This window comes from Nyctibius grandis, chromosome 6 (genome assembly GCF_013368605.1).
Source record: "Nyctibius grandis isolate bNycGra1 chromosome 6, bNycGra1.pri, whole genome shotgun sequence".
Lineage (NCBI taxonomy): Eukaryota > Metazoa > Chordata > Aves > Nyctibiiformes > Nyctibiidae > Nyctibius > Nyctibius grandis.
In genome coordinates this window covers 30,859,212-30,874,377 of record NC_090663.1, presented here as the reverse complement: position 1 = coordinate 30,874,377, position 15,166 = coordinate 30,859,212, and the positions used below count along the sequence as shown (strand labels likewise).

At 43.6% G+C, this 15,166-nt stretch overlaps 1 protein-coding gene across 2 annotated transcripts in view; it reads right to left on the bottom strand.

Moving 5' to 3' along the window:
• Nucleotides 1-10,611: 10,611 nt before the first annotated feature.
• SLAIN2 (SLAIN motif family member 2) overlaps nucleotides 10,612-15,166 on the bottom strand; it is a 41,957-nt gene continuing 37,402 nt past the window's right edge. For both annotated transcript variants that reach the window (XM_068404078.1, XM_068404079.1), the window contains 2 exons: nucleotides 14,805-15,123; nucleotides 10,612-13,283 (listed from right to left, as the gene is read on the bottom strand). In XM_068404078.1, the coding sequence (XP_068260179.1) occupies nucleotides 13,217-13,283; nucleotides 14,805-15,123 (386 nt within the window). In that variant the 3' untranslated portion in view covers nucleotides 10,612-13,216. The remainder of the gene's footprint in view (nucleotides 13,284-14,804; nucleotides 15,124-15,166) is intronic.

The following is a 15,166-nucleotide window of genomic DNA, read 5'->3' as shown; positions in this document are numbered from 1 at the left end:
AGGGGAGTATGATTTGAATGGGAAGGGTGGTGGCCAAGGTGCAGACCAACTCGCCATCAGTTAATTTTTGGATGGAAGTGGGAGATGTCTCGCTGGGGCACAGTAACTGCTGTGTGCAGCCGTTGGCTTGGATATACCACAACCCAGCTGAAATCCTGGTATCTGTGTTGAACAGGAGGCTGGGCGAGAATGTCACCTGGAGCTGAACTGAAAAATCAGTTTTACAGTAAAAAGCAAAGCTATAAAAAAAATTAATCTACTATAATCTTTAATTGACCTGTGTGCCTCTATGCTGGATGCTACATTTAATCTGAAAGTACACCAACTTTCAAATTAAATGTTAATTCCAATTTTTTTTACATTTTGATTTTAAATTTTTTTTTTCACTAGAGAGTTAATCAAATCTGTCGCAAATTTTTGAGTAGTTTAATTTATCTGAAGCCCCATCTTTCAGAAAATATAACATTCTTAGGCATTTCTGCCATCTCTGCCTACACCAGCAGCTAAAGATGCCCAACCTGGAAGGTTATGCTCAGCTGCTTTAGGGTATAAGCCATTAGAGAGAAGGAAATAAATGCAGGTAGCTTTGGAAAGTAACCTCACAAGTCCACAGAGATACAATGGATTTAAGCTGCTGTAAGAGAGATTCAGATTAGATATTGATGGGGCGAACAAAAACAAGGGTGCTGACAGCTGGATAGCCTGGGGAGGCAGCGGGGGTCTCCCAGGAAAGGTCAGGCAGATGTCTCTGCACAGGGTGAGCTGCAGCTGCTGACTTTGCTTTGGGGTGGCGCGGTGGGACGGGCGCAAAGCTCCTCCCAGCCTCCCGCTACCTGGTTCTCTGGTACCTTGCCCAAATGCTCTTCGTCCTCTGCTGTGACACCCGCCGGTATCGATAAAACTTCACGTCTCTCTGCGGCGCAGCTGCGCTTGCGGGAGTAGCTGCTGGCAGCACGTGGGGGATCACGGGGACCTGGCCAAGCTGGAAACGTCAGGCGGGGTTCACAGCCCAGAACTGAAATCTGCGGCCTGAACTGCTGGCAAATTTTATTAAGCTGGCAGCATCTCATGTGCTGCCTGCCAGGTAACGAGCTTTGGGCAGAGCTGGTTAAGGCTGGATAGTGGGCGGAAGGAATAAAAGCCCTTGGCCCTTTATTTCAGGGTGAAAGAATTCAAGAAAACAAAAAGATTGGAATAAACATGTACAAAATGGCCACCTAAAGAGCTCCTTACCTCTGCTCAGTATAATATCAGAAAGCAAACGATTAGAAATATTGTTAAATTTATTTTGAAGTATTAAATATATAACATTTATTACATATACACTTTTTTCTACATATAATTTCTAAATAACATATTTGAAACATATATTTTACCTATATATACATGGGTAGCCTAAATGCTGAGTAATCATCAGTAGGACAGTTTTGCTGCCGAAGTCGATGCAGATCAAGACCATAAGAGTAACTACCCAAAGAGGTATGTAAGGTATCAGTGCTTGGCGTTTCCACCCTGGCGTGAGTGGTACTGTGCAGTAATCCCAGGCCCAGAAGGGAATTCCTCCCAAACAAACCCAGTCCAAACCCCTCCAGGCAAGAGAGCCCTGTGTAGGACAGGATCCTGGGATGGAGAGGGAAATAACGGAGTCGATGCTTCCCATGGAAATACAGGAACTCCTCGCAAAGCATATTGCTTCAAACTGACACCAAGCAGCCCAAGGCAGACCAGCTAGGGAGGGGTTTCTGTCCTTCCCCATTCCCCAAAGACCTTGGTATCAAGTAGAAGCTCTTTAATGTTGTTCATATGCAGCTGGAGAAGTAACACATTGAGATTAATTCATTTGCTCAAGATCACACGGGAAGTAGTGGCAAAGCCACACACTGGAGACAAGTGCACTGAGCTCCAGCAGGTACCTTACTCCTGAGGAGTAAGCATGTACAGTGTGATCCCTTCATCACTAAAAAAACACCTCTGTGTCTCTACAACTGCTAAACATCCACAGAATCAATTTTCACTTGTGGTTTCTTGAAGTACTTGAGTGATATTGCTGAAACCCTCCATAGGACGTGCCGTAAGCCATGAGCAACCACCTTCAGTCTCTACAGACATGTATGAATTCTGCTCCCAGAGAGCTCCGCAGCGAGGATGACTTGCTGCTCTCCTCCAGCCAGCAGCAATAACCCAGCATGGGGATTTCATCACAAAGACTTCTTTAAACCCTTGGATTCAGTGGCACAGCAAAGATGTCCAAGCACGTTTGTCCCTTCAGGTGGAGAGGCTGCCTCACAGCGCACAGCTGCTCCCTGTCCCCACAGCATGTTGGCACTCCCCGTTAGCATTCCAGTCACAGAATCACAGAATCACAGAATGTTAGGGATTGGAAGGGACCTCGAAAGATCATCTAGTCCAATCCCCCTGCCGGAGCAGGATTGCCTAGACCATATCACACAGGAACGCGTCCGGGCGGGTTTTGAATGTCTCCAGAGAAGGAGACTCCACAACCTCTCTGGGCAGCCTGTTCCAGTGTTCGGTCACCCTCACCGTAAAGAAGTTTTTCCTCATATATAAGTGGAACCTCCTGTGTTCCAGCTTGCACCCATTGCCCCTTGTCCTGTCAAGGGATGTCACTGAGAAGAGCCTGGCTCCATCCTCATGATACTTGCCCTTTACATATTTAGAAACATTAATGAGGTCACCCCTCAGTCTCCTCTCTAAGCTAAAGGGACCCAGCTCCCTCAGCCTCTCCTCATAAGGGAGATGTTCCACTCCCTTAATCATCTTCGTGGCTCTGCGCTGGACTCTCTCTAGCAGTTCCCTGTCCTTCTTGAACTGAGGGGCCCACAACTGGACACAATATTCCAGATGCGGCCTCACCAGGGCAGAGTAGAGGGGGAGGAGAACCTCTCTCAGCCTGCTAACCACACCCCTTCTAATACACCCCAGGATGCCATTGGCCTTCTTGGCCACAAGGGCACACTGCTGGCTCATGGTCATCCTGCTGTCCACTAGGACCCCCAGGTCCCTTTCCCCTACGCTGCTCTCCAACAGCTCTGCCCCCAACTTGTACTGGTACATGGGGTTGTTCTTGCCCAGATGCAGGACTCTACACTTGCCCTTGTTATATTTCATTAAATTTTTCCCCGCCCAACTCTCCAGCCTGTCCAGGTCCCTCTGAATGGCTGCGCAGCCTTCCAGCGCGTCAGCCACTCCTCCCAGTTTTGTGTCATCAGCGAACTTGCTGACAGTGCACTCTATTCCCTCATCCAAGTCATTAATGAATATATTGAATAGTACTGGTCCCAGTACCGACCCTTGAGGGACTCCGCTAGACACAGGCCTCCAACTGGACTCTGTCCCATTGACCACCACTCTCTGGCTTCTTTCCTTCAGCCAGTTCACAATCCACCTCACTACCCGATCATCCAGACCACACTTCCTCAGTTTAGCTGCGAGGATGCTGTGGGAGACCGTGTCAAACGCTTTACTGAAATCGAGATAGACCACATCCACAGCTTTACCATCATCTATCCACCGGGTTACATCCTCATAAAAGGCTATCAAGTTGGCTGAGCATGACTTCCCCTTGGTGAAGCCATGCTGAGTGCCCCTAATGATCCCCCTATCCTTGATGTGCCTAGAGACGGCACGAAGGACAAGTTGTTCCATCACCTTTCCGGGGATGGAGGTGAGGCTGACCGGTCTATAGTTACCCGGGTCCTCCTTCTTGCCCTTTTTGAAGACTGGAGTGACATTCGCTTTCCTCCAGTCCTCAGGCACCTCTCCCGTTGCCCACGACTTAGCAAAGATGATGGAGAGTGGCCTAGCAATGACTTCCGCCAGCTCCCTCAGCACCCACCTTTTAAAATACAAGAGATTTTTGGCAGGGACCTCAACCTTTACTAGATAATGAAATATATTATCTGAGACTAAGGGGCAGATTTTAGAAAGACCTTAAGTAGCCAGAAATTCAGTTTTTAAGGGCATAATGAGCAGTAAGAACAGTTGGGCAACCAACGTACTGAGCACTGATATATCAAACACAAATTCCACTGTTACTTGTGCAAAAACACAGGTTGCAGCTGAGCTCTGCCCAGTGGATGTCTTGGATCAGGTGCCCAAATCTGGAAGCCCTGAGAAGCCAGGCTGCACAGGAGAGGACACTGGCCCGTTCTCCCCATGGCAGAGCAGTAACAGCATCAGTTTGCAGGCACTGCTCTTGCCCCAGAGCTGAAGCAGTGACACAGGCTCCTGCGCCTGTGTGCTGGTTTGGGCTGGGACAGAGTTAATTTTCTTCACAGTAGCTAGTATGGGGCTGTGTTTTTGCATTTGTGCTGAGAACAGCGTTGATAGCACAGGGATGTTTTCGTTACTGCTGAGCAGTGCTAACAGAGTCAAGGCTGTTTCTGCTTCTCACACCACCCCACCAGCGAGGAGGCTGGGGGTGCACAAGAAGTTGGGAGGGGACACAGCTGGGACAGCTGACCCCAACTGACCAAAGGGATGTTCCATACCATATGGCGTCATGCTCAGCATATGAAGCTGGGGGATATTCGGAGTGATGGTGTTTGTCTTCCCAAGTAACCATTACACGTGATGGAGCCCTGTTTTCCTGGAGATGGCTGAACACCTGCCTGCTGATGGGAAGTGGTGAATGAATTCTTTGTTTTGCTTTGCTTGTGCACGCAGTTTTTGCTTTACCTATTAAACTGTCTTTATCTCAGCCCACGAGTTTTCTCACTTTTACCCTTCTGATTCTCTCCCCCATCCTGCTGAGGGGAGAGTGCGCAAGTGGCTGTGTGGGGCTTAGTTGCCAGCTGGGGTAAAACCACAACACCCCGTAATTTCACAGCTGCACCAGTGGTGGTGGGAGTTGGTGGCTCATTGCTACAGTTACATTGCTCAGAGGAGCTGCTCTGGAGGTAGGCTGTACTTGAGAGCTGTGTTAGCTGCAGGTGGACCTGCCATGAAAAGGAGAGAAGGGTGTATGTCTCGTGTAATCCACACCAGCTGTGAGTAGCTCAACACAAGCCTTTTTACAACCCGCAGTCCTGAGGTGATGCTGTGTGGTGCTACATATCTAGTTGGAAAAACCCAGACCAGTGGGAAAATGTTTCTCAAATCTTAAACATTTCAGGACGTTTAAATCCACCTGACACTGAGTAAAAAGTCTAACAGGGATATTTCAGCCTCTGTGATATGTACGAAAAATAAAAAGGCCTAAATCATAAAATGTAGACAACAAGATCAGAATATCAAAGCTGGCATTGGAGCAGTCATTGATACCCTGCGGTGCAGCCTGGCTTCTCTAGGAATGAACAGCGACGTGCAGGAAAGAGAGACTGAATTTTCTCTCTTCTCTTTTAGATTAAATCACATACCTGTACGAGAGATGGTTTTCATGACCAGCTGTGCATGGCTTGGTCTTCCCTCAGACTGGGGCCTTCCCGGCGTAAATGCAGCTGTTAAATTCATTCAGGACCTTATGGTCAATTATGCATAAGTTCAGGACGATGTGGGGAATTGAAGCTGAACTAGAGCAAACTTTGGCATGAAAAGCACAGAGAAAGCAAGTCCTCCCTCTAGTGTCCGGAGAGTCCTGGGAAGGAAGCCATGAGAGCCAAAAAAGAAAACCCAGCAGTATTTATAAGAGTAAAAAAAGCACGAAAGACAGTAAAATAGAAGGGCTAAAAAGAGTGCGTAAGTGGGCTATAAAAGTAACCTACCTGTTGTTTTGAATTTTGAAATGAGATTCCTGGTAGGCAGATTTCAGTGATTTGCTGTGGTAATTAATGTTATTTAATTACCTTCATAATGAGGAGGATGCAGAAAGTGGGAACACGCTGATAGAAAGCATCTGCTAATGAAAAAACCTTGAGGGACTTTGGGGGGGGGGCAGCACAGAAAAATGGCCTGGGGAAGGAGTAGGAGCGAGGGGCTGAGCCAAGGCCCTGCGGAGGGTACCTGGTTTGAGCCCCGTAACGAGAACCACTTATTTTTCATACTTCAGCTCTGCCATTGAGGCGCTCAGCCCAGGGAAAGGAGCCCTAAGCTGACGTGGCACCTCTGTGAAGGTTAAAATAAGGGTTAGAAATCAGTAGAGCCTACTACGCAGTACCAGGCCTTGAGCAGAAGATTGCAAGGTGATTTTGGGAAAGAAGTTTTCCATTTCTTCTGCTGACAGTGGGCCATTGGGCAGGAAGGCTGGCACTGATGGCTGGAGGGGTGCAGGTGCCTGCAGCAGGTTGTATTTCACTGCCCTGGGCAAATTTTCATGTGGAGATGAATCGTAAAGGTGAGAAGCCCACCAGACATCGATTAAATCCCTGTGCTCTGCTCAGAAGAAAGTAGCCTGAATTTGCCAGCCCTTAGCAGAGCCTTCTGTTACCAAAAGCTGCCTCGCTGCTGAAGCAGAGGGCAGAGCTGGGCTCAGGTGCTTTACCAGCCCCACACCTTTAAGCGAGTCGCTTTTAATATTCCCACAGTATGGCTGCGTACCTGGGCAATACCATTCACGAGCTAAGCCTGTGTGAATGGCAGCAGAAATACAGTAACTAAATCCTTGTTGATTTTTTTTTTCAAAGGGAAAAGAAAATCCCTTGACTCTGACATTTACAATGAACATTATCTGCTCCCTGACATTTGGGCTCATAAACCAAGGTCGACCAAATTTCCGTTCTTAACTTAGCCCACTGTATCAGACAAGATATGAACTGACTGATCCTTTCTCTCAATAGCAGCGCACCTGCCCCTCGCTCCCAGCACGCAGGTTATACAGACTGGTACTTATTTCAGTGATGATGAACTGAGCCACAAGAAAATAAATGAGGCATCATCGAAAGTGTGTGGCAGAGCAGGTAACAGACGGAAGGTCTCCTATAGCCCAGTCTTGCACCCTAATGTGGTTGTTTGTTTTTTTTTTTAATCCCACAGGTATTCCAGAGGGCTGCATGCACGGAATCAACGGTGCTAGCTCTGCACCAGCAACCTGGGAGGAGCAGTGCATGGTGTTAGCAATGGCTGCTACAGCTCTGCAGCTGCTCCCTCAGCATGGAGCTTCGAGGTATCGGCTGTGCCTGTGCTGTGTGTGCAGGCAGGAGCATCGTGTGGCTCAGGAGCTGCCAGTTCCTGCCAGCAGGGCTGGGCATGGATGGAGAGGGCTGCTCCGGGCTGCTTTCCTGAGGCTGAGTGACAGTGGTGATGCCACGTTGCTGTCACTGACATCAAGGCACAGCTTTAAAAGGATGAGAATCAGGACAAGGTTTTCATAACTTCTTTGAAGACAGGTCATTGAAGCAGCATTAACAGTGGTTTTTATGTGTCTGCATTAGGCCAGCAGGGAATGGATGAACAGAAACAATATAACCTTGCTCTGGGCTCAGTGGTTGGGTGAGTAAATGTAATGGTAAATGGACAACCATAGAGCTGAGAAATTTGAGGTTAAGACAGGAGCTGAGGCAGAGCATGAAGAGCAGAGGGTTTACCTGATCTCCTCCCACTCCCCTTCTCTTTGAGAGGGGACTCAAAATGGCAGCATGTGCTTCAATAAAATTTCATTTCTCAAGGAGGAGAGTGACAAAGATATATTTAAGATGGCACAATATACTCCTGTCCTGCTGATCTTCATTAAGACAAACAGCTCTGCTTGAAGAAAGACAATGTTGTGCTCCTTTAACTCGGCATGTACCAGGTTCAAACAGCCAGCAGTGCAGCTGGCCTTACCCTCAGCCCTGAACAGGACACAAACCAAACCCTTTGTAGTCCAGAGCTTGGTCCAGCATTGCTTTCTCCCATCAGCATTTTGGCACCAGTCTGAAGCACAGAGAAAGCAGCAGCAGCTGTGATACGGCAGTATTAACCCTGCTGAACGAATGGGAGGTGAATAAGGATCAGTCAGGTAACGGGTTGTACAGATTTGTTTGCTGATAATGTCCAAAGGGAAATGAAAACTTAGGGAGAGTGCCTTGAGACAAACACAGGAGACTGCTAGGAGTTAGTGCAAGCACAGTGATGCTGGGGTTAGCGCAGGGGGCACCTAGTCCAGCCTGGCAGCCTCTCTCTGTCCATGGCCAAGGCGGGATGCCTGGGAAGAGCACGAGGCCACGGAAAGCCCAGCGTTCGGGGCAAGCTTCAGGGGTGATTTAACAGAAGCAAGGAGGGCTGAACACACTGGGAGAGAAGGCATCAAATGCCATTCTCTTTTAAGCTTTATCTTTGTAAGGTATTAAAATAATTTTCCAGAAGAAAATGGAGTTACATGATTACCCACATTTACACTGATGATAGGAGCTCAGCTTACAACATAAGTATCTTCTTCTGTTTAGTGTTAATCTTGTGAAAGATATAGTCTGCTTTTGTCTCATGTCAGAGTGCCACACTGCATGGAGAATCTTGGGCATTCCAGCTTTCAAGGCTAACACTTCTTAATTATTTTTTTTTTTAATTCACTGTTTGTGGATGATGCACCAAGTTAAAAAATCATGTTCCTGGTAGGGAATCATTTTAGCTACCCGTTGCTTTAATCCTGCTGAAGATCTGTAGATTAGTTTAATCACTAGAGTTAAGTTTTGTGTCCTATACGTGCTTAATGTAGTTGCAACAGAGTTTATCATTTAGTGTAAAGAGGACAGTGACGCACAGTACAACTGTATGAGATAGCAGGGCTGAAAATACCATTATAAAACAATCCTGTGGAAAGTGAGTCTAATGGATCTGCTCCTTTCAGTTCTTGAACTCTGAGCAGAGAGTGTCTTTGTTACTGTGAAGCTCTGCGTAAAACATGGATACTCCAGAGTGCCCGAATCCCAGCCTCACCTTCCTGAAACAAGCCTATGACAGACAGACTGCCTGCAGGTGTCAGCCTCCTACTACACAATGGCCAGTGCGCAAGTCAAGAGCAGGTGGGGGTTTTGTTCTGTATTTTAAATCAAAGCAACCTCACATCACACCTGTTTTACTTAAAAAGTAAAATTTTTTTAAAATCTCAAGTTTACTCCTGTTCTTACAGATCAAGAGAGGGAGAACTAAAGACATATTGCTGTCATATTTAAGTTTCCCACATCTGTTTTTCTCAGAAATACTCCTGTTAAAAGATTAGCTTTCCATGATCAAAACTGCATGCTCGACAGCCACCCCAAGACTTCAGCAGCATAAGCAGCTTCAACCTTCTGCCTCCTTACATGTTCATCGCTTATGGACTCCTAGAAGGTAACACACTACGGAATAAAACATGACCTAACACTTCTATACCAAAACCAAAGGAGCTGTCATACCTTCGCTCAAAATAAGAGAGCTGCAGAAACAATCTCTTCTGTCTTGAGTCTTGGCAATATCGTGATGATAAATATAAACAATAGTTTAATACAGAAGAGTGTGTTACAGAAACCTACTAAAAGAGAAGTGGGAAAGGCTATTAACTGCTCGTGATGTCAACACTGCTCTGTTTTCCAGAAAGGGTGTGCGGCAAATGGTGCTCGACTGCTGATCTAAAAAGCGATGGAGAGGGAGTGGATGACATTTTAGAAGCAGTAGGTGTGAAGTCAGCTCTACATTAGTAACTCAACTAACGAGGCGGAAATATTTTCATCTACTGGCTTGATTACAAGATAAGGGACTACACTGGGATAAACAATTAATAGTGAGTCTCACTGGTTAAATTTTGTTAAACAGATATAATATTAAGTGCCCACCAAATAGAAGTAAACCTAGCTTAACTATAGTAAGCCAGCATGAGAAAAAGATGGCATTCACATTATGGAAACAGGTTTACCAACTCGGTGACAGCTGAGCAACTGCTACAGAATTGTTATGTAGCATCTCCACTATAATAACCTGCATTTTAAAAGTTTGCAAAGAGCTTGAAAATTAGTTATTCCAGTCAACTTACTCGAAGTGTCCTAGATTTCAAGGACTGCGAAGCTCAACAATTTCCAACCTACTACAGTGGTGGAACAGATAAGCAATGAACTACCTTTAATACAAAGGCAGCAATTAATTATTCAACATGTAGCAGAACATGCAGACTGTTGAATACGTTGCTTTGTAGCAAAATGCAGATTACAGAAAGTTACCAAGTTCAAAACAAACTTCTTGCTTGTACGTGAGCCAAGAGATAGAGGCATTCATGTATGAACTAGATAAAACTTGTACTTAACAATTCCAAGAAGGCTTACTAGTACACTTTTACATTGCTCAATTTTCTCCACAAATTCCAGAATTTTCAAAATGAAAAATTTGTTTCATGTGGTGGTTTGAAGTGAGCACAAATCCTGTAAAAACAGAAAGGCAGCTTGTGTACTTAGAACTGCACAAACAAATCACTGGATGAAAATTCAGAATAGTTTTTCCACACAACTCTGAATTATGCACTGTCCTTCCAGAGCAGAGGCACGACAAGTCTATCTCAGTCTGTCAACGAAATCACAGATTTCGCCCAAATACAGCGTTGTACCCCTGAGTTACAGGGGGCAGAAGCTGATGTTGGTAACTTCTGGAAAAGTGAATATAGTTCTTGAAAGACAACTCAACCAACCAAAAAAGCCCTAAAACAATACCCTCTAAATTTCTAACAGCTTTTAAAATCAATTTCTTATAAAAATAATGATCCAGGAAGTATTCCGTGGTAAGAATATTTTATATATTTCGTTTTTACACTTTTAACACTTACAAAAACATTCAAACACAAAAAAATTAAATAACTTTGGAAGCAGAACAAGTCCTTCTGCCTACACACATACAACAATTCCGAGCTGTTGGCACAAAAAGTAAATCCACATTCATAAAACCCTTACTACTATACCAAACATAAGTTAAGTAAATCATAGGCACTAGTTTATCAAATCCGTATTTCCACACTTCTGCAGTAAATCTCTAAACACAGAGCCCCGTGATTTCCTGATATCAATAAACTGGTAATGCACAAAGGCTTTCTAGTAAACAGACAGTCTGTCTTTTCAGGAAGTTGTTCTCTGTATTTCAGGGGGGAGAACAGCAGAGAAAAAAATCCTTGTAAAACTGAAGCTGAACTTACCCAAGTGTTGAATTACTTAACTTAAGGAAACATACACAACAGTTTGATGCAGCCATGGTAAAACCCCCAATATTGTCATGTAAACTGATTTTCAAAATTTAAAAGTCAATCAGGTGTTTGATAAAATTCATCAATTAAAATTCACCTCTTTTCAATGAAGACTGCAGCATTGCTTTGTAAAATGCTGAAATGTTAAAATCTGGGCTTTAGTGAGAATATGCACATTTGATCAAGTCCTCTCTTCTGCTTAACAGTGACATGAGATACTGACAGCCATTATCTGTGCCAGCGAATGACACAAGGCTACATTAGTGGTATGTACTGGTCTACTGGTGCACGGCAGTTTCTTTACCCCTGCTGCAATCTTACTGAATTACAGTGTATTTGATACCCCAACTTCAAAGTCTCATCACAGATCTCAGTCTGGAGTGTGAAGTCACTTCACCAGTCCAAAGTTTGCTTGAGTAATTAGAGCTGCAAATCAGTCTCCACTCCTTCCTATTTGGCTTCTTCCAAGTCAAGTACTATTGCATGGCTTTTCATCCTGGAATATGTTAATGCTGGCCTAAAATTCAAGTGCTAGAATTTCAGGGTTAGTTATCCTCATAGTGGTAGGAGTCAAAATACACCAGCAGTTCCAAACTCAGACACTAATGGGGTTGAAGGCTGCCTACTGTCCAGTCCAACTTGTAGTGTTCGTCAGTCATTGCACAAAGGATATACCATTCACATTCTCTTACTTCATCAACTGTACATCCAAAATACTGAAAAAGCTTCAAACAAAATTCCTTCCATTTAACTAGTCCCACCCAATACAATTTTAGTTACAAATATTTGCATGATGTTTTCCGAAACAGAAAATAATGGTTCAAATGCTAAATATATGAATGAGTTTTTCTGAGCAAAATCTGTTAGAGTAAGTCAGAGCCACCAGAGGAATTTAATAGCTTGTAAACAGACATAGCAGGTTTCATACTCTGTTACCAGTAATGTAAGATACACATATGTAAGGCAAAGTACATATTTAAACACACTTACATGGGCAATATCTTCTGTAAAAATATTTACAATTTAAAATAAACCAATTTAAGAAATGGATGAAAGTAAAAAAATAGGATACAGAAAACTCCCTCATACCATGGAACATCACCTAAATGAATATCATTTGGCATCAAGAGTCAACTCATTACCATAAAATTTGTATGTTACAAGTGCATAGTTGTGTTTCCTTCTCCTTAACTATCAGCATTTACAGTTGCTCCAGGCTGCAAGCATAGTGGTATGGTATTAGAACAAATTAACAATACGACTTGCTCCTTCCTTTGTACGGAAACCTGCTATAAAAAAAGTTTTCCCCAAATAGTGAGCCATGTGGTAAAAATGTGGCTACAATAGCAAAGGCCATCTTTCCTGAGCCAGGAACTTTAAGGTTAGAAAGATTGTACAACTGGTACTAAGCCCTTTTGGCAATCAAACATATAAGAGCATGTAAAGCTGATAAATCAACATAGGAAAGATGCAATCTATACTATTGCATTTGTGTGTGCCTGCTACATTCAAACCTTTAATGTTAATAAAAGCCATGGCTACTACTTACTGTTCAGCCTAATCCTCCAGAGCAATGGCTGATTCTTTCTGAAGGATGCACATACCACTTTCCCCAATGAGAACCTCATACAGTTGTTAAAGCAATGGTTCACTAGCACTGTAGCAGTCTGCAATCAGAATATTAGCTCTGATTAACGTAGTCTTGTTTCAATAGTACATATTCACCAATCTTTCTGCTGAATTAAAACAGGCTGAAAATGAAGTTTTGGACAATGTAAGCTGACTGTTGTATTTGCTGTTTTTCAAGATGGACATTTCTTTGGCATTCATAAGGTTTTTGCCTCGACATTGGCCACTGTCATAAATGCTCATATTGATACATTTCTAGCAAGCAAGAAAAAAACCCAGAACTGATAGCAATTTAATGTAGAAGTGATTGTATGATCACCAAACATCTGATGTTAGATGTCATTAAAGTGCTGCTTTGTAATCTCTGCCAGTTTGTGCTAATTAGAGACAGAGAGGTCTGGAATTTTTACAAATCCCGAAAGTCACATCTGAACAGTTTGTATAATCAAGCTGTCTTTTAGCCTGGTGAGGAAGCATCCGCGAGCACTGGAGCTTTGCATTGAGCTTTGCAGTTCAGTAGCAGCCATCTTTCCAACTCTCGTCTTTCACGTTGCCATAGGTTTTGGGAGTGGGTAATGATCTAAAATAAAATGAGATATTTTTCAGTTTCATACGTAACTGCTGAAGTCTCCATCTACCATACATAATAAGAATTTAAACATTTTATAGATGATTGAAATACACGTTTCACTCATTTACTTCTCTGCAATACAGTCTACTTAACGTAAACCCCAAAGTATTTTCGGTTTCAGGTTCTATGTGTTATATCTTGGCAATTACCATGTCAGAAAAACATCTGCATAAATAGACAGAAAACTTTTTGCTATTATACTCTGTGAGAAAACAAACTTAATCTGCTGCCATCTAAAAACAGGCCATTTTTTTATCAGTGATGTATAAACAGGGAAATCCTTGTTTAGAGTATTACATTTTGCTTACCTCAAAATCTTGACGTTCATAGATACTTCATTATTGCACTGTGTACAGATACTGCATTATGTGTGTAAACTTTCAAAAAAAATAGCTGTGTAAGTTTAATAAGCGAAATGCTTTTCTATAAGACAAGTTGTGATTTGGACAACCACACCGCTACTATTAAAAACTTCCTGTCAAAACCAACTAGTTTTTATTACACAAAGTTTCATACTACTGCAAAACAGTCAATACTGTGACAGTCACTTGTCACTGCCCTGCCCAGCACTCATTGCAGAACAGAACTCCTCCTCTTTGCTATTTACGGCTGTTTCATCTTTTCTATGGTACTGGAGACCAACTGTTTATCCTTTCTGTTTAAAGGGGTTCTTAGTATTCCTCATAGGTGAGCGCTTCGTGTCACCCAGCTTCCAATTGACACATTCAGTGAAAATCCACATTACTGTGGCATTAAGAGCACATATTCTAAATTACATATCACTTCCTTCTCATTCTCCTTAAGACAAACTGTCCGTGTAGCCTTTCCACTTAATACTTAGTGTGTCTCTTGTGGTTGTCTTCCAAAGCACTCTGACATGAAGCAACTTCTGCAGCTGGGTGCTAGCACAGAGGTTATGTTTGAGCTGAAAATTGTTTGGTCCTGTGGGTTTCCTGCACTGATTTTTACCTTAGGTTTAGCAAATGCTATGGATGCCTCCTCTGTCTTCACGTGCGTTTCTAAAGTTTCTAGCTGTCCAAGGAGAGAAAGTGTTCTCACCCTGGTACCACTGCTTGACTTCTGGATTACAAAAAGAAAATAGTTCTGACTTCAGAATGTGTTGCTCAGTGGTACAAATAAATTTTCACTTGCCAGTTGTATTTTGATGACTTTTTACCACATGCAGACAAATTCTTATTGCTTTCTCAGCCCACACTAAGTTCAGTATCTTTCATTATTCATTTCACTTTCACTCCTTCACCTTCACTCTCTAATTCAAGAACCTTCTTCTCTTAGTTTTGCTTCAAAACTATTTTGGAAACACAGGCAAATACTTCACGTGGAGGTCTCCACTTCCATTCTAAAGACCTTGAGATCAAAATAGGAATTACAGGAAGGAGCAGCACAAATACACAATGTACAAAATTCATTATGAAAACTTCCAACTAAGACTGCCTGTCACATACTCACCTGCGAACAGGCTGTGCAAGTTTGCTACGAGGCACTGGGATGCCCCCTGTAGAAGGGGCACTGGGTCTGGGCAAACCACTCCTCATCCCTGCTGTCCCTGCTGGTCTGGTAAGAGTAGTACTGTTAATACTGCTGGCAGGGCTTGGCAAGCCTGAACTCTGGGCTGCAAGAGGCCCGGGTGAAGAACTACTGTGTGTCAGCTGTGTCGCTTCTGGAGAAGCAATTGAACTGGGTCCATGGTTACTAAATGCTTTCACTGGTTGTCGGAGAGCTAGGGGAGATGGTGCTGCAGGTGAGCGGAATTTACTTGAAGAAGGTACTGGAAAATAAAACACAGAAGTTACTTTCAAGCTTAAGTTACA